At 39.8% G+C, this 22,888-nt stretch overlaps 1 protein-coding gene across 2 annotated transcripts in view; it reads right to left on the bottom strand.

Moving 5' to 3' along the window:
• Nucleotides 1-22,888, bottom strand: part of GLP1R (glucagon like peptide 1 receptor) — a 108,784-nt gene that overhangs the window by 20,267 nt on the left and 65,629 nt on the right. For both annotated transcript variants that reach the window (XM_015622524.3, XM_015622525.3), the window contains exons 4-7: nucleotides 12,724-12,833; nucleotides 10,126-10,232; nucleotides 6,646-6,799; nucleotides 3,591-3,750 (exon numbers count right to left, since the gene is read on the bottom strand). In XM_015622524.3, the coding sequence (XP_015478010.1) occupies nucleotides 3,591-3,750; nucleotides 6,646-6,799; nucleotides 10,126-10,232; nucleotides 12,724-12,833 (531 nt within the window). The remainder of the gene's footprint in view (nucleotides 1-3,590; nucleotides 3,751-6,645; nucleotides 6,800-10,125; nucleotides 10,233-12,723; nucleotides 12,834-22,888) is intronic.

Raw genomic sequence — 22,888 nt, forward strand, 5'->3', positions numbered from 1 at the left:
CTTTTCTGCAAGTGCAAATGGCTATGTGAATCAACAGCTGTTGCAGCTGCTGTTCTGCTGACACACATGTTGAAGAAAACCTCTCATCTACCTGCTCTTCCATTAACCTATTAAAAATTTTGTGGTTTTGATGCTGCTAAGTGTTTTTGCCTTGTTTTTCTCCATCAGCATTGAAAATGGAATATGCCATTGTTTTTGCAGTAAGATACGTAGAACTTAAAGCTGACACAAATGTATGAAAGTCTGCTTTGACAAAGAAATAGAAGACATAAGCATGACATATTGCACATTAAATGAAATAGGAAAAAATTAACACCGCCATCTCAAAGCCTAGTATGGCATGAAATCTCAGCAAGGAAGTGGTCATTAGGAATACAGTTACCTCACAAGTAATAAAGAAGGTTCATAGAATCCTATCAATATACATAATGTTAATATAAATGACTCACAATTTATGAAACTATATTAGTTTTCATAGGTCTATCAAGATTTTATGACTTTTCTAGGTTTTGTAAAGTACAATAATGCAAGACAAACAGACTTTTCCCTTTATAAACACTTCAACAGAAAAGAATAATTAATCATTTGAACTGATAATAAATGGACTACTGTCTAATAACTGACTTTAGAACTGTCCTTATATTATCATATAACAAAAAATACATTTGGAACATCTTGGAACAACTGGTCTATTGTGGGCTGAATCTGACAGAGAAGGGAAAGGGCATCTTTAGTCATGGGCTTGCCAAGCCTGGGAAGAGGGTTTTAAACTAAAATTACTGGGGAATGGGATCTTTAATCCATCCCACTCCTCCCAGCAGGATGCCAGTGCCAGTATCTACAAGGCTATGATCTCACTGGCATCACAGAGACATGGTGGGATGGCTCCTCACTGGAGTGTTGGAACAGCATGCCACAGGCTCTTCAGGAAGGCCAGGCAGAGGAGGAGGGGGCGTCACCACATCTATGGCAGCTGGAGTGCATGGAGTTCCACCTGGGGATGGATGATGAGCTAACTAGGTGCTTATGGGTCAGGATTAAAGGGAGGACAGGGACAAGTGACATTATAGGGGAGTCTGCTGTAGGCTGCCTGACAAGAAAGCCCTTCTGTAGACAGACTAGAGCATCCCTGTAGTCACAACCCCTGATCTCCTGGGGGACTTCAACCACTCATATCTGCTGGAGGGATACCACAGCAGTACATAAGCAATCCAGGAGTTTCCTGGATCACACTAATGATAGATTCCTTCTCCACGTGACAGAGGAGCCAATGAGGAGAGGTGCCATGCTGGACCTTGTTCTCACAAGGAGGACCTGGTGGGGAACATGAAGCTCAAGGGCAGCCTTGGCTGCAGTGACCATGAAATGGTGGAATTCAAGGACCTTAGGGCAGTGAGGAGGATATACATCAAGCTCAGTACCCTGGGCTTCAGGGGAGCAGACTCCAGCATGTCTGAGAGTGATCACAATCTTCAGTTATAATTGTAAAAAATAACAATATGAAGTGACTGTTTTTAAGCAATACGAACATGAAATTTTTAGACATAATTATTCATCAAATGATGAGAAATGAACAAGTTAAAAAATTATCCTGTAAGAAGACAATTCATTAATGGAGCAAAGGGTCAGAGTATCAAATTAGCTCTGGCAATCAAATAAATATTTATTTTTTGTTCCAGCTTTATTTTTACAGTTGATTAACTATTTCAAAGAGTAGGACAACAGTTCAAACAGGAATCTACTGGCTTTCTCTGAAGCCTCAGCATTACACTGAGGCTATCATGCAGCTCAAAAATCAAATTAAATGAAATTCCTCTGAGCATTACATACAGCAGAAAGTCACCTGGTGAGGGACTTGAGCACCCAAAAGATGGAATCACAAAGAAAGAAGCAGAAAGAAAGGGGAAAATCTTTGAATCTTCCCACTGGTTAGAGATGAAACTGTTATCTGGTATAACTAATCTGGGAGCACTGAAATAGCAGATGCTTCTACATTTGAAGATGGAGAATCATTGACAAGGTTTGTATGTGCAGACACAAATGGAAGAGCAAGAAACTGTACAGGTAACAATTGAACGGCATGGACAGAGCTTTTTCAGGAAGTTTGGATGAAACCCATGTATCTAGTGCCAAGTTCTTGCATTGCTGCTCATTTCCACAAACTCATCTAGAAATTCAATATACAATAGCAAAACCATTTTTGTAAAATAATAATCTGTTTCTGCTTTCTGCATTTTCAGGAGACAAACTCAAAACAGAAGTGATTCAGACCAAAAGCAGCCTAACCCTTTCTTATAAAACAACACAATCTCCTCAGGATTTGACTGGATATAATTTTATTCTAATTTCTTTTCCATTTACTTTCATGACCTCAGTCACTGATTCAGGATAGGTCCCACTCCCCCTTTTTTTAAATTAAATTGAGGGTCTAATTAAAACATATAGTTCAAATGTTAAACAAAATGGTGCTGGTTTTGCTGCATGCCTTATATGAAAGAATATGGAAGACAGAGACCTTTAATTAAAAATCTCCAGCAGGAAACTGCTATTATTTGCATTTATTTATTTATTACTATCAATTAGCCAGAAAATCTTTTCCCCTTATATATCACGTTTTTGTAGAAATGGGTAATTCACACTAATATGCCATTTATATGAATTTTCCCAGTGAACTAATTTGCTAAAATATTCACAGTTTAAATCCATAGAGAGAGGAGGAGTGTTAAAGCAATTTAAATGTTCAAACTAGCATCTGTGAAAGCACTTGCAGTATTTACTTGGATTTACTTTCATTTTTCCAAAAGTAGCCTGATTTCACCAAAAGGGGAGGGTAGAGAAGAAGGGAGAAAATGCAATGAAAGTGCATGCAAGATCACTCCAAAAATAGAATTAATCCCAACCTGTAATGTATTTTCAGGTGAACTATACAGTGGAAGAATCAAAGCTTTAGCCTTTCTACAGAAGGTGACCCTTGCTCAACCAGCTGATTTCAAGGCATCACAATCCTTGATTTCCAGCACTCACGTGCCCATGGCACATGCACCCTTACCCTTTCTTCCCAGACAATCCCTATTTGACCTGCTCTGCCACTTAGCCAACTTGACACCTCCCTGCTAGCAGCCCCTTGTTCATCAGCCCCTTGGCATCACCCCCACCTCATGCTGCCACCATTTCTTTACTGTTGTCCTCACCCAGATGCAAAGCATCGTTGCTCTTTTGCACCACAAGTAGTTAACACATCTTTTAATGCAATTTGAAACTTTCAGGAGATGAAATTCACAAAGTCCAGAAAGTCCACACACAGCTGGAACCACCCACTCATAATTTGTTCTGGGAATCTAATGTTCTGCAGGGAAAGTCCCATGTGCCTGCTACTGGTTTGGTGAATTTCTGCTGTGTCCCACAGCCTCTGTGCCATGAGCATCCAGGAGCTGTGACCACATTCTCCAGCCCAAGTAAGGTAAGGGATTGGGAACAAAAAAGGAATGCAGAGTGCAGGACTTGAACTGGACAGCACTAGGACAGACACACAAGTTTTCCTCTTATACATCTGCCAGTGCAGCCACAGGCAAACAGAAAAATCAACTCACCCCAGCCAATACAGAGATAAAGGCGGAAAATCCTTTGCTCAGAGAAGACCGAAAGTACCAGCAGTGTGTACAGGTACATGCCTTCCACCAGCAGCCAGTAGTAGTTTGCAGCCACGCAATATTGCATCATCACAAAGACCAAACGGCAGCTGAGTGATTCCTGTTACAGAAAAACCACACCCCAAAGTAATGCAACAGAGACTGAGAATAAAAGGATACTAACTCAAAAGATTGGTTCTCTTTCCTTCTTTTGCTCCTCAACAAAAAGAGCTTGCTAAACAAATCACATGTTTTATTGCATAATGGACAGAAGCCAGTAATAGGTGCTATGCACCACAGACAGATGCCTTCAACATTACTCCTTAAAAAAAGAAAGGTACGTGTTCTGTGTTTTCCCCTCAATAAGCAATGGATTTTATTTTGAAAAGGATGAATAAAGATGAATAGTCAGTGAATCTTTCACTTTCCTGTATGCTTTATTTTGCAGTTGAGGATTTCTCTATTAAAAAGAAAAGAGTGGGTGCTGTAAGGTTGACTATTTGCTAAAGCAAAAGATATTTTCATAGAATAGCAATGTTGGCCAGTGCACCCCATTTAAGTGCAAATTCTCTCATAGATGATAAATTACAGAGATGAGCAGTAGGGCCTTAGATAAGTTTGAAACCTGATTACCTAATTAATATATCCATCAGACCTGATGAAACCACTGTTGAGTAAACCATGTGTAAAACCATAAAGTGTATGTTTTTTGGAAAGAGGAAATGACTGACTATCCAATATGAACATTTCCAAACCATTAAGATGTTTAAATTTTACAATGTTATTTTCTGGCAACTGATAAATTGGGAAAAAAAAAAGCAACCATCATATGAGATTCACTAAATTGTTTTAGCACTTCTGCCTTAGGCAGTGTCAGAAAGGGATGGGCACTAAGGATACATCAGGAGAGTTTCCCTTTACCACTCCAACCCTGTACTGCAAATGCTGTACCCATGCTTTAGAGTCACAAAAGCTCTATACAGATAATAAAGCTACCTTTCTTTGATGTTTCAAGTACATTTTGCATTCCAAATCCAAATGAAGAAGGGCACTCTTCCATCATTATTTACAGAAGAGTTGTATATCCTCTCTCATCAATTAGAAGTATTTAATTAGCCTATTCCTCCAATTTTCTAAATGCTTTCAAATTTGCATTTTAATCTGATACTTCCTTTTTTTACTGTCATCAAGAGATTATATCGAAATGACTAAAAACAACCAACTTAGCTGGTGGACAACCAACTGACCAGATGGACAGTTCTATCACAGAAAGTGCTGGCTTAGGAAAATAAATGCCCTCATATCACTGCTAGAAAGAAACAAAACTGCAGCATAGAAAGAAGATATGGACATTGGTGTATGTATACACATATGTATGTGTCATGGTTTTAAACCAGTAACTAAAAAAATTACTTATTTTTTTGCTGTGAGATATGGATTAAAACAAGAGCAAAAGAGGCTTAAAACTTAAAAGGAATAAAGAAAGTTTATTAACAAACTACAATAATAAGAACACCAGAATAAACTTCCAGAAAACCCTTTTTATCCCCTACTACCTACCATTCCCTTGTTCACATGACAACAGAGACAAAAACTTTGGAACTTTGCCACCAAAACTGTTAAAACAGTCCCAATTCCTGCTACAGTCTTTTCATCAGTCTTTGTAGAGAAACAGAAGTATCTTTCTGTTAATCTATGGAGTTTCTCACAAGAAAACTATTTCTGCTATAGTCTTCTATTGTCCTAATGTCAGCTGCCCAGAAATGCTGTTATCAAAGCTCACTCCTCCCATTTCACATCACTCTGAGGTGTGTATGGGCCAGGAGTTTAGGGATGTCATTTTAAGGATGAGTTATTCAAAGGCAAAAGTCTTCTTCATCTGTCTCTGTGAGCTTCACTAGAAAACAGTTTTCTCATTGCCCCCCAAGGCTCCAAATCTTCGCTTCACTCTATTCCAGCACTTCACTGTATCACAATCACTCTACTTTTTACTCAAAATTTACACTTTGAACACTCTATTCCTCCCTATAAACTGTCATGAATTAAAGGAGTTTTTTCAAGACCTTATTGTCCATTTCCATAGCCTCAACAGAAAGGTATTTCAGTTCATAAAGCATCTCCTTATTCTCTACTTTTTCTGAAACCTAATTCTTTTCTTTACTGTCTCTGATAGTTTATAAAGTCTCTTTACATGTTGATCACTCTCTTTTTCTCTCTCTGGATAAAAGGATTAATCTGCAAGTCTCACCTGGGTAATGAAAAGGGTTAAAACCTTGCCCAGGCTTTTGTAGATAGTTCTGTGACTTCTGCTGGACCAGGAGCTGGAGCTGTCTATGACAGAAAATCCCTCATGGCTGCTCTGGAGAGTGTGGTTGCTGTCTCAGCATGCCACAGGTCCAGAGCTTTTTTTTTTCCTTTTTTTACTTGGCAGTCTCTGGTGAATTCCATCACGGCAAAAACTGCAGCTTAGCCAGGAACTGGCCTGGCCTGGCCAGAGCCTGGGGCAAGCCCTGCAGGCCCCCATCTCCCGGCCGGGAGACGCAGCAGGCCCAGCCCAGCCCCCGCCCGGGCCGCATGGCTGGGCAGGGAACGAGAGGCCAGCCAGAGCTCTGTTACCTTTCACAGCCAGGAAACAAAGAGAGCCAAGAGTGCTCTGGCTTTACATCTTAAGATAGGGTTCACAAGTTGATCCCCCTTTTCAATGGCCAAAACTGCTGTCAATTCCCAGTAATGACCAATAATTGGTCAGGAGGAAAGACTCCCATCAGTCCCCAGCAACTTCAACTTCCTTAGTTCCCAAAACCACCTTAAAGGTAAAGTCACCCCATGACAGTATGCAAAAAGATCAGCTTCTTGTTCCTCTGTCTAATGGGGACAAACTTCCCACAGGTACACATCACTTTCCCACAGAAACACATCATGCCATCAGCTAAAGAATTAAATTACCTGCTGTCATGCAGACACACAACAGTGATGACTCCAATATCCTAAGAACAACCACAGTATCTGCCCTTACCTGGAAGGCTATAAGTCCTTCCCACTGGTACTCCTGTGTGGCTGTGCTGTACATCCACTTCACCACCGAGTCTTTAATGAAAACAGATATAGCTCTCAGGATAAAAGAGGTGAAAAGGTTCAGGTGAATGTAATTCCTCGTGCAGTGCAGATGTCTGTAAAAAAATAAATCTAGTCATGGTCCACTAGCTACATAAAAGATGAAACATCAGACACAGGACTGAGAAAGGGAACAATGAGCCCTGTAAGAAATCATGAGGCACCAGAGGCAATCCCATAACTTGAGAATGGCTGTAGGGATTTCAAACTGTCTTGCCTTTGGGAAGAAAATATTATCAAGAAAAACACATTCAAAACTTCAGCCCCTAGAGCCAATGTTTGGGGAAAGGAAGAAGATAGGTGCGTTAAAAAAATAAAAAAATTCAAAAGCTCATAAAGTGTAAAAATAAAGTCATTTTCAGAAGCCTTATCTGAAGGGACTAAAAAAAGTCAAGTTCCAAATAATCCCGAAGATAATTGCTTTGAATTAACCCCAATGTCACTGCACAAGTTTTGGCGCTTGGCAAAGCTCAGGACTGGTGTGCAGTGCACCTTCTGGCTGTGCTCAAACTCACAATGAAAAAACATACATCTGTAAATCACCCTTTGACAACAAGAGAAAAATCTGTTTTCAAATTGCCTTCCGGGAGAATTGTAAATACTTTCTGTAGAAGTAAAAGGAACAGATTTTTCACCTCTGCATTCAGAACTGGAAGCAAAAAAAACAAAGGAAAAATCCTCTTGAGTTTCAGCAGCCAGCTGCAAAGACAATAAAATTGCTACTTGTCAAAAAAAAAAAAACAACGCACATTAAGGGATAGCAAAAGAAACTGCAGTCATGTAAATGGCATCCAGTTGCAGAGTACTGACAATATTTTACTAGATTTATTCGCAAACATTTTTCTGCCAGCTCTGCAAGGGTGAACACTTTACCTCAATGAAAGTTACACTGGGTATGATTTTTAAGATGCTAAAAGACAGACATAACATATGATAATCAGCAATTATTCCAGCAAAAAGTTCAATGAACTTATACTTTAAATGCCTGGTTTTTACAGCTTTATAAATTTTGGTAGAAAAATTGTCTCAGTCTGAAAGTTAGAGGTTTGTGCTGAAGAGCAATTTGTCTGTCATAGGTCAGATAGAATTTTTTATATCGCTTTTAAGCCACAATTTATTTCAAGACTTATCTATGTTGGTACCCTTCAGAACTGCTACACATTTTAATCTGATTAAAAAAGTTACGTAAATTAGGCAATTGAAGAAAATAGGTCGTAAGTAGTTACTGAGAAATTTTTACAGGCAATGCAAGTTATTCAAATTGCTTCAGTCATGAAGCTATGGGCCTAATTCAGCTTCCACCAAGGAAATTACAGACTGCCTTCCATTTTTTTTGGAGGGTGCAAAATAGGACTCTAGAGAGATACTGTTTCCTCCACTGTATCACCTTTAAAGACAAATATAAAGGTTATTATGTAGTCTAAGAACTCTCTAAGAGGCCCATCAGTATTTGCATGTCATTGAATTAGATTTTGATCCCCATTTGTTGAGGCTGAGCAACTCCAGGGAGATGACCAAAGATACCAGTCAGAATCCAGAAACTGCAATTCACATTGGGGTAGGTCTCATATTTCATGAGATCAAGGACCAAGTTGTGTCCTGGTAAACAGCTTAGACAGGAGAATACAAAATAGATTGATAGCATAGTTTTAACAAGACTCTTGGTACCTCTGATGTCCCTGGAACCTCACCTTCAAAATGAGATGCACACACTTGTGTACACTTCTTCAGTCTCTGCTTCATAGTTGAATGAAAAAAATGCTAAAGCATTACCCCACAAAAGTCAGGGCATCAAAATTCCCTCTCTCCTGCCAGTCCTTGGTGACAAACTTGCTCTTTGTCCCCTGCCAGAAAACATCCTTTCTTCCTTCAAAAGTATATGGTTGTGCTCTGTAACCTTTACATTTGGGCTGCTAAGATTACTCAAGAATTAATTAATTAATTAATAGGTGAAATGAGGAGAAAACAGTTATCCTGGGGACATTTGGAGACTTCAAGACCATCTGGTGCTTTTTCAGAAAGGTCCCAATGTTGCACACATACAACACATACAAATGATAATTTTCACATGGCATTCACAGAGGGTGAGCCTGTCTGTGGATTTCTGCAGTAATTTTAAAACTTTCTTGATATTGCCCACCTATGGTACTTCACTGGAAATAGAAGGGATAATACAGTGCTAACATGTATGCTTCAATGTAAGAAGGCTTGCATCATTTCAGTTTTGGAAATTAGAAGCTAAAAGACATGACTGATCTTTTTAAATACATAAGGGAAGAAAGGAAAGGGACTGCCTTGCTAAAAGTGTAGTGCAGACACCAGAGCAAATGACTAATAACTGGCAATGATAATTCTTTAGTCAGGGAAGGAAGTTTCTTAAGGATCAGCATACTGAAGGTCCCTGACTGGATTTCAAATTAGGGTAGCAGGGAGGCAGTCTCATCAGGACACAAGGGTAATGGGATCCTGCCTGTAGAGATCATCTTCATTGCAGAGGGACTTCCCACAACAGAACAGGATCTCATCTTTGTGTTTTCTAAGTATCATTCTCCTGTGCTCAGCACCCCTGAACTGAAGGAAATTCTGGCTGGAATCAAAACATCTCTTGCATTTACAGAGAGGAAAATAAAAGATCCCTATTAGAATCCAAAGCTGTGTTTTGGTCTGGTGGGGGGGTTTTGTCTTTTATTTATTTTTTTGACCAAACACACAGAGTGTATTTTTCACATATGCAACCAAGAGTTTCTAAATTTTTACATGCTCTGTTGAATTTGTAGGTGCAAACCTGGATGAACTCAGTATGTCACTATGGCCAGCTGTCAGCAATTTATTTCACAAACTTTTCAAATTTCAAATTAGACTCTCTTCTACATTGCAAAAAAAATTAAAAAAATACAAAAATCTGAAAGTTCTCCAAAAATAAAAACTTTGTCAAAAATACATTTCTGCACATCTTGCATGTGAGGGCTGAGATACAGGCGAGACTGAGATTCATGCTCTGGGTAACTCCAAGCAAAGCAAGATGAAAATTTTTCTCCTAAATGTTCTTGCTCATCTCAGGTTTGTGCCTCATCTGCAAGGAACACTTGCATCTCTCTCTTTTACCACCTCTTCCAGCAGAAATTCCATTGAAATAAAAACTTGCCTGACAAAATACTGCAATTGATAAAAAGTACCTGTTCCACATGTTCATATGGGTAACTGCATACATTTTGAGAAGGAATTATTTTAGGAAGGAACACAGAAGTGACAAAAGACAGAGAAATAATGATGTGACGGAAGGAGAGCAAACAATAATCAAATGTTTCTGTCAAAGTCTGATACTGTCATATAGAAAAACATAAAACCTTTAGTCCATTCTCTTCAAAGCTTCGCCAGTTACCTGAATCCAAGAAGAATGGCAGTTGCTATTACAAGGGCAGAGAAGGAAAGAGCATATCCAATGGTGTATATGATGGACAAATTCAGGAGCTGTTCTTCTGGCGCATCCTGAGAGCATATAAAGAAGAAAAAAAAAAAAAAAGGGGGAGGGGAAAAGAGAGAGCTCATGGCCTTCAGTTCTTTTCTCCCAGCTACTTTCTTACTTTCTTAATGATAACCAGAAGTCCTTCTCCTACTTTCAAGTTTAAATGCACATGTCAAATCAGTCTTCCATTTTCCATATGCTCCAAAGAAATAAAAATTTAATCTTAATTCCTCAGCTGCTCCCAGGTGTTTGCTGAAATAATTGGGTTGCCTGGCTAGAAAAAATAGATAATGTGACATTATTTCATAATAAAGAGAGACGTGAATTACCACACAAGCAAGTCTTAAAACTGATGGCAGGAAGCACAGACACAACTCAGACCTGCAGTAAAAATGGAAGACCTAATCTTTTCAGACTTGAGTACTGCAAGCAAGTCTCCTTACTGTGATAATGAGGGGGATCCTCATCTATACTTCAAAGTGCTACATCTACACTTTTAAGTGCAACAAGCCAGGTCACAGTTGATGATTTGGAGGCAAAGCATGCCTTGTGTTCACATAGCTAAACCTCATCTGCCCCCAAATAATCTGTCTTGTGCCCCAGCTATGCAACTTCCTGGTAACAAACCACAGCCCAACAGCATCTCATGTGCTGGCTGTTACTGCACTATTGGAGAGGAAGCAACCTGCTGCAGACCAGAACAGTGGGGACTCCCTTCTGATTCACTGAAAATATGATAATTGAGACCCTTGCTTGAAAACTCTGGCAAAAATCCTTATAGAGAAGAGAATTACTTGAAAAGGTACAGGCAGCTCTGAATTTTAACACAGTCTTATTGCTCAGCCTCCAAGACACATTCATATTCACTGTTGTAGTTCATCTCTAAGCACATATCTTTGTCAAAATAGACTCAAGGATTTTCCCTTCTTCAAGCTGCTAACTCTGCAATTGACTCCTGAGACTTGTGCTGTATAAAGGAATACATTCTTTGTACTTCATAAATAGGTGCAGTTATTCAAATGTACCTTGCACAGCCAGGAGGATTTAAGGTAAACATACATGCTGTACCTCAGATTTGCTAGTTTAATGCTTTGAAGAGAATGCTATGAAAGCTGCCTTATGAACAGGAAAAATCTCTTCAGTATCAAAGCTTAAGCGAACAACTGAAACCTGACAATTTAAAACACGTACCCAGATGAAAATGGTATCATACACCTAAATTTATAAAGATTCACCAACACTTTGGAATTTGTTTGAGTTACATTTTTAATATAACACATGACAAACTTATAAAAACAACTTATTGTTCCTGCATGCCAGATGCATAAACCAAACTTACTATGGGGTTCCATATACCTTAGCTGGAAAACCAAACATGGCTGTTCACATTTCAGGGAGTGACACCATGTACAAAGGGTTTTAGAATCCAAATCAGTTCATGAAAAATTCAAGTCGGGTGCCAAATGAACAAATGTTACCATTAGGTATCTCACTCATTGGCGTGTCCCAACACAGCTCTGGAAGAAATCATAATGGCCAACAAGGAAAAGTCAAATAACACAGCGTTAAGACAATGTGCTCTGCAGGTATAGCGCAAAACACAAAAGGGATAAGGAATTAAGGTTGCAAGTCAAAAAAAAAGGTTCAAATTCATATATTTGGAGAACAGAAACTCTCTTTTTTCCCATCTTCTAGGCTGTAGCCATTTATTCTTTCTGAAGAATGAGGCACTGAGCAATGGAAACTACAGAGAGCATAGATACTGCAGCTCTTGGGACTTTCATAAACTTGAACTGTTTTGACTAGGTAATGCACTAGTTCCCAGTACCCTGGGATAGAGTGCACTCAATTTCTGTGAGGGAAAGCATCGCCCTTGGAGGTTCACAGTAGTAGTGGTATCATGTGTCATGGGAATGCACACAGCATGCTGGCTGACGCCAACACTGTTAAAAATCCTTTGAAAATCCCTGTGCTCTCCATTTAGTGCCAGGCATCTCAGCTCCCTGCAGAGTAAAAAGCATGAGGGCAAGAAAATAACACTGACAAGCCTAATTCCACTGTCCACAGAAAATGAAGTATAAAGACAAAAAAAACATTATACAAAAAAAAAAAAAAAAAAAAAGCAGGGATTGCCCCATGCCCAAAGGTGAAAAAGCAAATATTCTTCAGTTCAGTTCATCTTAATCACCTTAATAGCTGCTAACAAGAAAGAGCAAATGGTCACAGTTGAGTTCCTTGCACTGCACCACAGCTGGGATGACCTGAGTCACTCCTCTTGGTTCTTATGTACATTTAAAAGTGCTCTCATCTACTTTCCCTGTTCACTTTGTTGAAGGGAAGAGATCCCTTACCATTAGGTCCCTTACCATTAGGCTCACTGAGTCCAGATTACTTTGACAAAAAGTAATGACAAAAAGGACAAAAAGGTGTGGGCATCAACAACTATTTTTTTACCTCTCTTCTGATTTGTCCTATACAACAGCAAGAGTGGGGGTAAATGGGAAATACTCTTACCTGGTCAGAGGGCTCACACTCAGACAGGTTCCTCCAGGGCAGAGTCGAATTCTCCTTCAGCAGCCAGGTCCCATCCAAGGTGCAGAAGCGATACACCTGTCCATGCAGAACTGCCAGGAGCAAAATGGGCCACAGGGTCAGTAGGAAGAGAGCAGGCTTGACCAAGGTACAAGGCTCATAGAGGATCTCCATGCAACCCTCCTTTCTCACCCACCACTCTCCTGTCTGGAGGCAGAAGCTGCAGCATGGCAGGGGAAGTGCTCTACCCACTCCCTGCCACCAACACTCTGCTGCTTGTCCTCAGGGCCCCAGAGGAGCTGCCAAGATATCAGATGGCACCAGGACATGTTCCAGGACAGCTGCTGACCATTCCACAGTAACAAGAGACTGAAATAATTGCTGCCATCTTTGTGAGGATTTTACAACTTGCATAAATTCCAGCTCACTAAAATATTAGATTTTGAAACATACACAATCTAGGAGTGTTAAAGTTCAGGTACAGATTTTACATGGAAAAGAAGGTGCACAAAGACTAAATGCACCTTTTCTTTTCTGAAAGCATGCACACCCAGAGAAACCTCAGAACAGGTACGCTAACACAAGCTTCCCAAAATGTAAATGCTTATACAAACATCTGTGCTACAAAATGAAACCATTAATCTTTTCCTAAACTACCCACATATTCTTTCTACTCCTTTTGTCTCCATGTTTGAATAACAAAATTAGCAATTAATTAAACCCCTTTCTGGAGCAGTTAGCTGCTTGATCTTGTAAAAGCAAGTACATTGAAATAGCTCCTAATAAAATTATGTCAGACCGAAGAACCAAAAGAAAAAGTGCAAAGGGAAAGCAGCACTCAGTCATAGTGTATGAAAATAAACTCCCTCTCTAGTGTCTGAAGTACTGGGGAAATCTAATAACTTAGACAGCTGTACACATAAGCAACCTGGAAGTGTCCTTGTATGAGCTGCTTTGCAAAGAAAGTTTCTTACTAATCACATTTTTGACACAGCAAACTGACCTATTCTATATAACGAAGATACCCCTCAAAAAGCAATGCTGGGAGACCCTCCACCTCAACCCCCTACCCAGATGATGTCTGGAAAAAAACTCTTACAATATTCTGGGATATAAGAAGTTCAGTTAGGAGATTTAGTTCTCAAGGGCATCAAAATACATCCCAATTACAGCTTTTGCTCAAACCCAGCCTTGCCTGCTGCAACCTCATCCTGTTGTCAGCTCCCTCATTACTGCAAAATAGAATCATTAGAATTTGGCATTTCTGTTCAAGGGTAAAATTAAAAAAATTACTTGAAATTCTGACAAGCCAGGAGGTTATTTGCACGTTAGCTGACATCTGGTAATCTCTTTGATAATTGTCAGCAGCAGACAACTAGTAGGTACTCTAATAAATGTTTAAAAACCCCCAATATAGACGTTAAAATTCTAATAAGCCATTTTTAGTGAGTATGCTAAATGATAGCTGATAATGGTACTGGTAGGCATAGCCTATTTGGTTTTGTAATTGCTATACTGAATATACCAGTAAGAGATAATATAAAGATGATATAAAAATGAAGTTGCACTTGTGGAGGTTTTTTCTTACTATTAAGGGTATCTGTTCACATGAAAACAGAGGGAGAGCTTAGGTTGATTATGTTGCAGCATCTGCAACACACACATTCACATCCATTAACTGCACCTGCTTTCATTATCTACTGCCAGTGACAACCACTTCCTTAAGTCAGGGTATTGCTATGATGTTGCTCAAGGATACTAAAAATTTTATTTAGGAACATAAAGTTCAGAAGTAAAAGAATGACTAGGAAAAATATGGGTCCCTTCAGGAAGGATAGAGGAGACCTGGCTGCAAAGGACATGGAGAAGGCTGTGAGGTACTCAATGGCTTTTTTGTTTCAGCCTGGAGAAGAAAAGGCTACAGGGAAACCCTACAGCAGCCTTCCAGTTCCTGAAAGGAGCTACAAGAAAACTGGAGAGTAGACTTAGATTAGATATTAGAAAGAAATCCTTTATTGTAAAGGTGGTGAGTCACTGCAACAGGTTATGCTGAGAGGCTGAGGATGCCACATCCCAGGAAGAGTTCAAGACCAGGCTGAATGGGACTTTGAGCAACCTGGCCTGTGGAGTGCCCCCACCCAAAGAGGTTTGACAGGAATGTTAAAGTGAGAGGCATGGCTTTAAAGCCCAGGAAGAGTTGCTCCCCCCCCAAATCCCTTGTGGGGTGCCAGCCTGAGGTGTTCTGCCCTTCCTGTGTTGCTATTCATTGTATTCTGCTGCATTAAAGCCCTCCTATTGTACCCCTGTTGGTTTATACTCCTGGGGTTCTCCCTTGCTGTGTCCCTGTTGGACCCAGACCCTAAACTCCACCCTGGCTTGACCCCATAAAACCCACCACCCTGCCTCTGTTCAGGGTTCTCTGTCTCATGCTGGGTTAATTCCTGAGTTGGTGATATCCCAATAAATGGATTCTCGAGTTTAACGAAATTGAGACCCATCTTGTTGATTTCCCACGCTGGGCACTGGTGGCTGCAGCTCCCTGGACATGATAGTGTTGTAACACGTGATACAACATTGGCCTAGTGGAAGACATCCCAGTCCAGGGCATGGTGATAGGAACTAGATGATCTTTCAGATCCCTCCCAACCCAACCATTCTATTGATTTATATATTAAGGATTTCACACATCATTCCCACCCCCGCTTAGGATTAGTGGTCAGCAATTTGAAGTAAGCCATTCAAAACACCTATGCAAAAGCAGCCCTAGGAATCTGTAAATGTTGTGTATTTGGAGCCAATGAATGTGAATTCCAGGAGGTTTAAGTCCAGAGGGTCATAGGACTAGGAAATTTTGTCTGACTACCATTAGATGAGCTATAACCAAGTATTACAAGAAAAAAATTATTATGAGGAATAATCTCAAAAAACAAGAAATTTAATTATATTCTTGAAAAAAAAAAAAAGAAGAAAACAAATAAAACCACAAGACCCACACTTCAAAAGGAGAATTAATTAAAAAACAAGCAAGCAAAAAAAACCCCCAAACCCCAACATTATTTCACATTTCCTGAAACACTTTGTGAATTACCTCTCCTCACCAGTACTTCTTAATGGTGAGGTTTAATTGGGATGAATGCCTAGCTTCAATATATTTATTTTTTCTCCCAATCTTCATGACACACATTAATTTTCTTTTTATCAATAACACTTCTTTTTAAATAATGAAAAGGAAAACCTGAAGCCTAGCATATATAACAGAATAGAAAGATTTACTGTAAATGAAACATGGAATTTGCTATCAGACAGAAAGACAAGGCAATTCATTTAGCTATGAAGAAAAAATTATGTAATGCTATTACACTGGACAGGAATATTCCTGCCACATCTAGGAGTCACAAACACTCAAAGTGGATGGCTCTTACAGACTTCTAGGTAGACACATGCCAGCTGTGTCAGGTTGTCATAGACTCACTGATTGCCAAAACAGTGGTGATCAGTGCAAGACTCAGAGGCAGCTGAAGAACAGCTGGGCTATCTGTAACCAGGAAAAGCCTTAAAATGTGAAAGAATAAATCAAACGAATTCCAAATAGATGAAACTGCACATCACAATGTGAGAGCCTAAACACCTGGTCTATGGAATAATTTATTAACCAAGATGATTATGAGACAGGAAATGTTAAAAAAGAGAAAACTTCCACTTTGAGGCACCACTGAGATTCTAATTGATACATGGGACAATGCTCATGAAAGACCTGACGGAGTGCAGCTCTTAAAATAACAAGCCTGAGGCACTGCAGGCAGCCAGTTGCTCACAGAAATGTGAAAACAAATCTCACTGTTGTGAAAATGGAATACTTTCAGTAATGTGTCAGACTCCCCATTACCCACACAGCACCATTATGTGGACTTGTAAAGGGCTCAGAAATGGATAAACACCACACATGAGACCCTTCACACCCTGCAGCTTGGCCCATCCAACACTAGCACCATGCAGGGTCTCCCAGGTAAACCCAGCCCAGGGGTGCAGACACCTTCAAGCACTGTGTGATCAGTTTAAGAAGCTGCTTAGAAGAGATTCCCAGAGCAAATGGTGCCAAGAGCCCGGACTTCACACAGCATAGCCACAGAAAGGTCTGCCTTTGAAACAGACCCCTCCCAAACTGCATCAGCCCATGGTCATTCCTACTTTCTCCATTTCCCAGAAGCAGAAGGCAAACAGTCTTCATCTACTCCTACAGGCAACAACCTCAGTCACAGGCAGCCACTTGCTACTGCCCAAACACAAAAAAGGCTGTAAATGACTGATAGAAGAGATTCACCTGATCTGAATGCTCTTCCCCAGTCTTGTTCCTTTGTTGGAACTGAAAGCAGTTCCAACAAAGTTCAAGGAATCCACTAGCTTTTAGACAGCAATGTTTTGACTCAAAAATTTTAAGTGTCTTACCAGTCTTACTGCTCAGAGAAAAGCATGTGATTTGCAATAAATGTTTTAAATGTTTTAAATACATTTTTTTCACATGTACTTTTTATGACTCTCTGCACAGGTGGTCATGGCTTAAGATGGCAGATATTTTCAACCTTCTAAAACAGATAAAGGGATAGTATATGTATACATTCTGTCTTTGCTGAGGGCCTGGTCCAAAGCCCACTTGGAACTTCATTTCCTGCAACTTTCATGTGATGCCATTGCTAAAAAGAACATCAGTTATTAATAGACATTGAGGCAAACTAACAGTGACATGCCCACAGGTGGCCTGTATGCCATGAAAGAAAGAAGGCACCCACACAGCTTCCCTGGCCACTGCTGAGCAATCTCAGCTGTTTGCTTGCTTGCCTTACTCAGAGGCAATTCACATTTGTCCATGGCTGAATTCTGCAGAGCAGGCCCTCTTACCTATAATGCAATCAAAACACCAAGCATAAAATGATCAGTTATAACAGACCAGAATGACAAACAACATTTTTTTAAAGGTTTGAGGTGGTTGTTGCTTCTTTGATATCCTGCAATACCTTTTCCCTGTCCTGTTATGTTTTCTGTTACCATATAGTCAATGTTTTAAATCATTCCACTATATTCTAGAATTGGCTATCATCTTCTGCAAATAAACAAACATACCCACAGCCAGTGCAAAGGGAATCTGATTTTATTTAAAGAGCAAAAAGCTGCAAAACCTTTGGAACAGCAGCTTAATGGTAAAGGTTTATTTGAACAGTGTCAATCACACCTCATTAGAATTACATATTAAAACATGGACTTATGCCCAAAACCCAGTCTCTGTACGCTGATAAAAGGTAGATCACTGAAGGTAATAACATCTATCTAGTGAACCTGTAAATCAAATCAAATCTTAGAAGCAGCTGAATACTTTTATGTAAGGAGAGCATGGGCAAAAAGCTGACAAACTTTTCCTTATTAGCCCCACTTTTACTAGAAATAAAAACCAATTGAATATCTTCTCTGTTTAAACAGCCAACCTCATCTGCATTTTCCAACATCAGGGTGTCAAGGTCAGTGTGACTTTAGTCACCCAGCTGTCCCTGAGGATAATCTGGAACATTATTGATTGTAATAATAAATTATATCATGTCCTAGCTAATCTATTCTATTCAGGCATGAGAAGAACAAGAGACTGCAGTTTTGTCTGTCTGCTCTGTGTCAAGTATTATAGACCTGTCCTCTATTAACATCCATTCTCTGCTTCCAGCAGGGGAATTGTTTTGGAAAAAGTTCAATTTTCTCCATAAAGCAGGGACTCAGCAGTATGAGAGCATCACCCCAGTCTTCAAGACAGACTGGCTTGTTCCTGAAATGAGCAACCTGCCCCTTGATGGGGACAACAACTTATCAGAATTTAGGAGGTTGTGCCCCCATCAGCAGCTTTGTTCAGCTATCACTTGCTGTGGCTTGGGCAATGCTCTCCAGGAATCACTCTTGGCCATAAAAGCTGCTGCTAAGTGTCACTCAGCCCCAACCTTGGTGCTGCTTTCTGCAAAGGCATCATAAACCCAGGACTCATGCCTAGGAGCATGCAGCTAAAAACATGACATAAGAGAACAGCCTGATCATGAAACCTCCAGGGAGCTGGAAGAGCCCCAGCCTGCACCACTGTCCAAGAATCACATTTATTAAAGTGCTCCTTTGTGCTGGGCTTACCACCCTGTCATCTGAAATCAGATTACCTCAACAGACAGTTTAACTACAGGTACTTCCTACTATTCTTTTTCCCTCATAACGTATTAGTCATCTCAACTCCTTTGCTTTTGTAATAAAACCAAGCCTACGCTTGCTTACTTGGATCTTCCCTTGCACCATGTAAAGGTGGCGGTTAGCTGGGTGCAAGCTCATGTCTGTCTCTTAGTAGGAGTGTGAATGCATCTACTTTTCTTTTTCCTCTTGTTACTCTTCCTCCTTGCAGTGTTTTGGGTTTTTTGATTGGAAAAGGCTGGAGAACTTCTTGGATCTTTCAAACTAAGAGCTAGTGATAAGAAACATTTACAATAGGGATGTTTGAGTCTGTTTCCCCGCCTCTCACCCAAAAACCATACACACTACTGAAAATTATTCTCTTGCAGCAAGAACTTGAAGTGATCACCTGACACAACCTTATACAGACCTAACAGACACCTTTACCTGATGAAAGGGAAGATCCAACCAAGCACAGGTCATGCCACAGGCTACACAGACACCCCTGTATGTCCTGGAAATTCTCAGTGCCAGAATCCTCTGCTGTGCTATCAAAAGCACAGTTACAGACACTGCAGATGGAGATGATGCTCTTTGGCATCACCCGAGGAATACTGCCTGCATATAAATTCTTATTTAAAAGCATTTCCTTTGAAATTACATTAACAGAACAGCACTAAAGATTCAAGAATTAGGAAGTGTTAAAGCTAAGGCTGCTTATATGAGTTCTAGTTCCATCCAATAACATTGTTCTACATACACAATCATACATTTTTTCCCCATCAGAATCCACGCTTTTATTCAGGATATAAAACAGAGGGAGATAATTTGATGTGAAATTACTCATTCTTACTACTGTGAGATACAAGCCATATTTAAGCAGACAATCAAGTCTATACCAAATACAGCATTTTCTTATTTGAATGATCCATTCAAAGACCACCAACAATTCAGCTCCCCAATGAACACTAAAGGCTATTAGCTCATATGCATAAAGACATGACCAAAAAATAAGGACCATATTTTGGTAACATAATAAAGTCACATTTATACAAAAAGAAAATCATGCAGGCACAAAATTTGTCCTGCATGGGCATATTCAGTTCTCCTAGTGCAGAGTACTTCCTTGCCAGCTCTGCAATATCTTGACTCAACACAAACTTCCTCAGTTAATGAGGCAATGATCCTTCAGAGAAGAGCCCCCTTTACTACATCTCACATGCAAATCTATTCTTCATACTGAAAGAATAAGATCTGTGAAAAAGAAAATAATCATAAAATATAGCTTCATAATTAAAAAATACTTGAATAATGGTGGCCAATAAAGGTTACGGAAGCCAAGAAGACCATATTAAATCACAAAGTATTCCTTAAGTCACAAATTTATACAATACTGGGAATAAGTATCTCAACAATTGAAATATCTTTCTGGAAAAGACCATTTTTTTTTAACAGAGTTTTACCCTAAAAGGAGCTATACCCTCCAAGCATTTAATTTGAGGAACTTGTATTAAGAAAAGGCTGCACATGTAGTGGTTTAGATTCACCAATTTGAGTTTCCCGGCCAATGCGCCAAATAAGGTGGTGGATCTCAGCGCTGGCTAAAATCACCAGTGCACTTACTCATTTCTTGCTGTGAGATATGGATCGTGAGAAGGGTAAAACAGGATCAAAACTTAAAAGGTATAAATAAACTTTATTAACAGGACTGCAAGAATAAGAAGAGTCAGAATAAAACCTCCAGAACACCTTTCCTCCCCCTGCCCAACTACTTTCCTTTCCCAACTGACAACATAGAGACAAAACCTGTCTAAATGTTAAATCAGTTACCAACCATACCATAGTCTTTCATCAGTTCTTGTAGAGAGTGGAGTTTTCTCTTGCCATGCCATGGAGACTTCTCCACAAGAAACAGTTACCTCATGGCTTTTCATTTCCACAAATAGCAGCTGCCTGGGAAAAGTTCCCCCACTGTGAAATTCCTCCCATTTTCACAGCCCTACTATAGGTGTGTCCACAGGCCATGAACTCATAGGGTATTATTTTAAGGATGAGTTATTCAAAGGAAAAGGTTCTCTTCATCTGTCTCTGTGATCACCTCTGGGAACAGAGGTTTTCTCTTCTCCATGGCCTTATTAAAAGAGTATTTCAGCCCCATTAGGCATCTCTTCTTTCTTCTTCCATCTGAGGCTTGACTCCTTCTTTACTCATCTTGGTGTTTTCATGTTGTCTTTCTTCGCGTCGTCACTCTTTTTTTCTTTTTTTTTTTTTGTCTCGGCCTGGAGCCATTGGTGCGGGCCAAAAGGGGGGCCTAGTGTCAGCAACATGTCAGCAGCCGTGGCCCAGCCCAGCCTGGGGCGGGAGCCCTGCAACCTCCATTCCCTGCCCAGAAGCTGCTGGGGTCCAGCCCAGCCACCCCCAGGCCACACAGGCTGCAGGGGAGCAGGGCCAGTCTCATCAGAGCTCCATTACCTTCTGAGGCTGGAAGCCAAGAGAGAGATTTGTGGGTTTGTGGTTTTTAAAATGTGGAATTCACAGAGGTGGATCTAATTTCCAAATGGTTCAAAATGTTGTCAGCTGTCAGAACTAGCCAGCTACAGGCCTTTTCTAGACACAGAGGAAGCTCCTAGCAGTTCAGTGGGTGGTTTCTTCTTCCCCAAATGTCAGTCAATACAAAACCAGCACACTAGCTAGAGAACACCAACACCTAACAACTTTTTAAAATAAACTTAAAAAAAATCATAAAAGTGCACCCATGTATGTGGGCATCAGGTTTAATAATAAGAGTGTTTATGAACTATAAAAGGTAAGCAAATTAATGCAGTTAAAGAAGGCAGCTTATGAAAAACAAGTATGCATGATACTTTGTCAACATTTGGTAAGATACCAAGAAGCACCACTAAAAGTTTTGTTCAGAATAAATAAAAGTGGGTTGGAATACATTTATTGCAACAACAAACATGATTGGAAGTTTAATGCAAAATAAACTTGTAAAAATGCTGTTAAGAGGTTTTGTATTTTTAAGTTGTTGGATCTTTTATTGCAATTAATAGAAGCCATCCTATTAGAGGATAATAAAATGATGCAAAAAATTCAAAAATTCTGCAGTAAAAAGTTCTCTTAAAAGGCTGCAAACCATACAACTAAAGTCTTCTCAGGGCAGAGGAAGGGATCTATTTTACTATGCTCGTATTCTGAGGCCTTATAAAAATAAGCAAAAAAACCTCAAAACAAGCTAAAAGGAAAGGAAAAAACCAGAAAAATCACTAGCATAATGCCTGCTGACATAAAGCAGGCAAAAAAAGAACTTTAAGAAAAGACAGCAGATAACTAGTATGTTAAATATGCACAGTCAGGAGGAGAGGGATATACACATGCAAATAAACACTGGTTGGTTGGTTGGATGCAGCTTCTGTGCAAAACAAAAAGCTCCAGAACATGGAGGCTAAAACAAATGCCAGGTGAGGTAAGCAAACTGGCAGTCTTTGGCAACATGGAAATTAGTGGTATTTGGTTATCTGCAAAAGCAATGGCATAAAGAACCACTTATTAAATAATCCTAAATTTATCAACTCTCGCAAGAGAGTTATAAAGATCATCCAAAAAATCTTAAACAATAGGAAGCTTTCAGCACAGACACCTGCAAAATAGATCATAAAATTTATCTCAAACTATCAAACTTCATTTAGAGCTAGCTGTAATTCCACAAGAATTAGCCACTATCTACACAAAATAAAGAATGTGAATACTTCTAAGCAGAACAAATAAAATAAAGCATGTCATCCATTTTAAAGACTGTAGACACGCCATTCTTCTCTCCCCTGACTGCATTCCTCTCCTTGGTTCTCCTCTTCAGGTTCATCCTTTCAATACTTCCTGTTGCTGCAATATTTAGTTCTATGCTGCCGCTCCACCTTTGCACTGTTGCTCCCTTTCCCCCCCCCCTTTCATATTTCTGTCT

This window comes from Parus major, chromosome 3 (assembly GCF_001522545.3).
Source record: "Parus major isolate Abel chromosome 3, Parus_major1.1, whole genome shotgun sequence".
NCBI lineage: Eukaryota > Metazoa > Chordata > Aves > Passeriformes > Paridae > Parus > Parus major.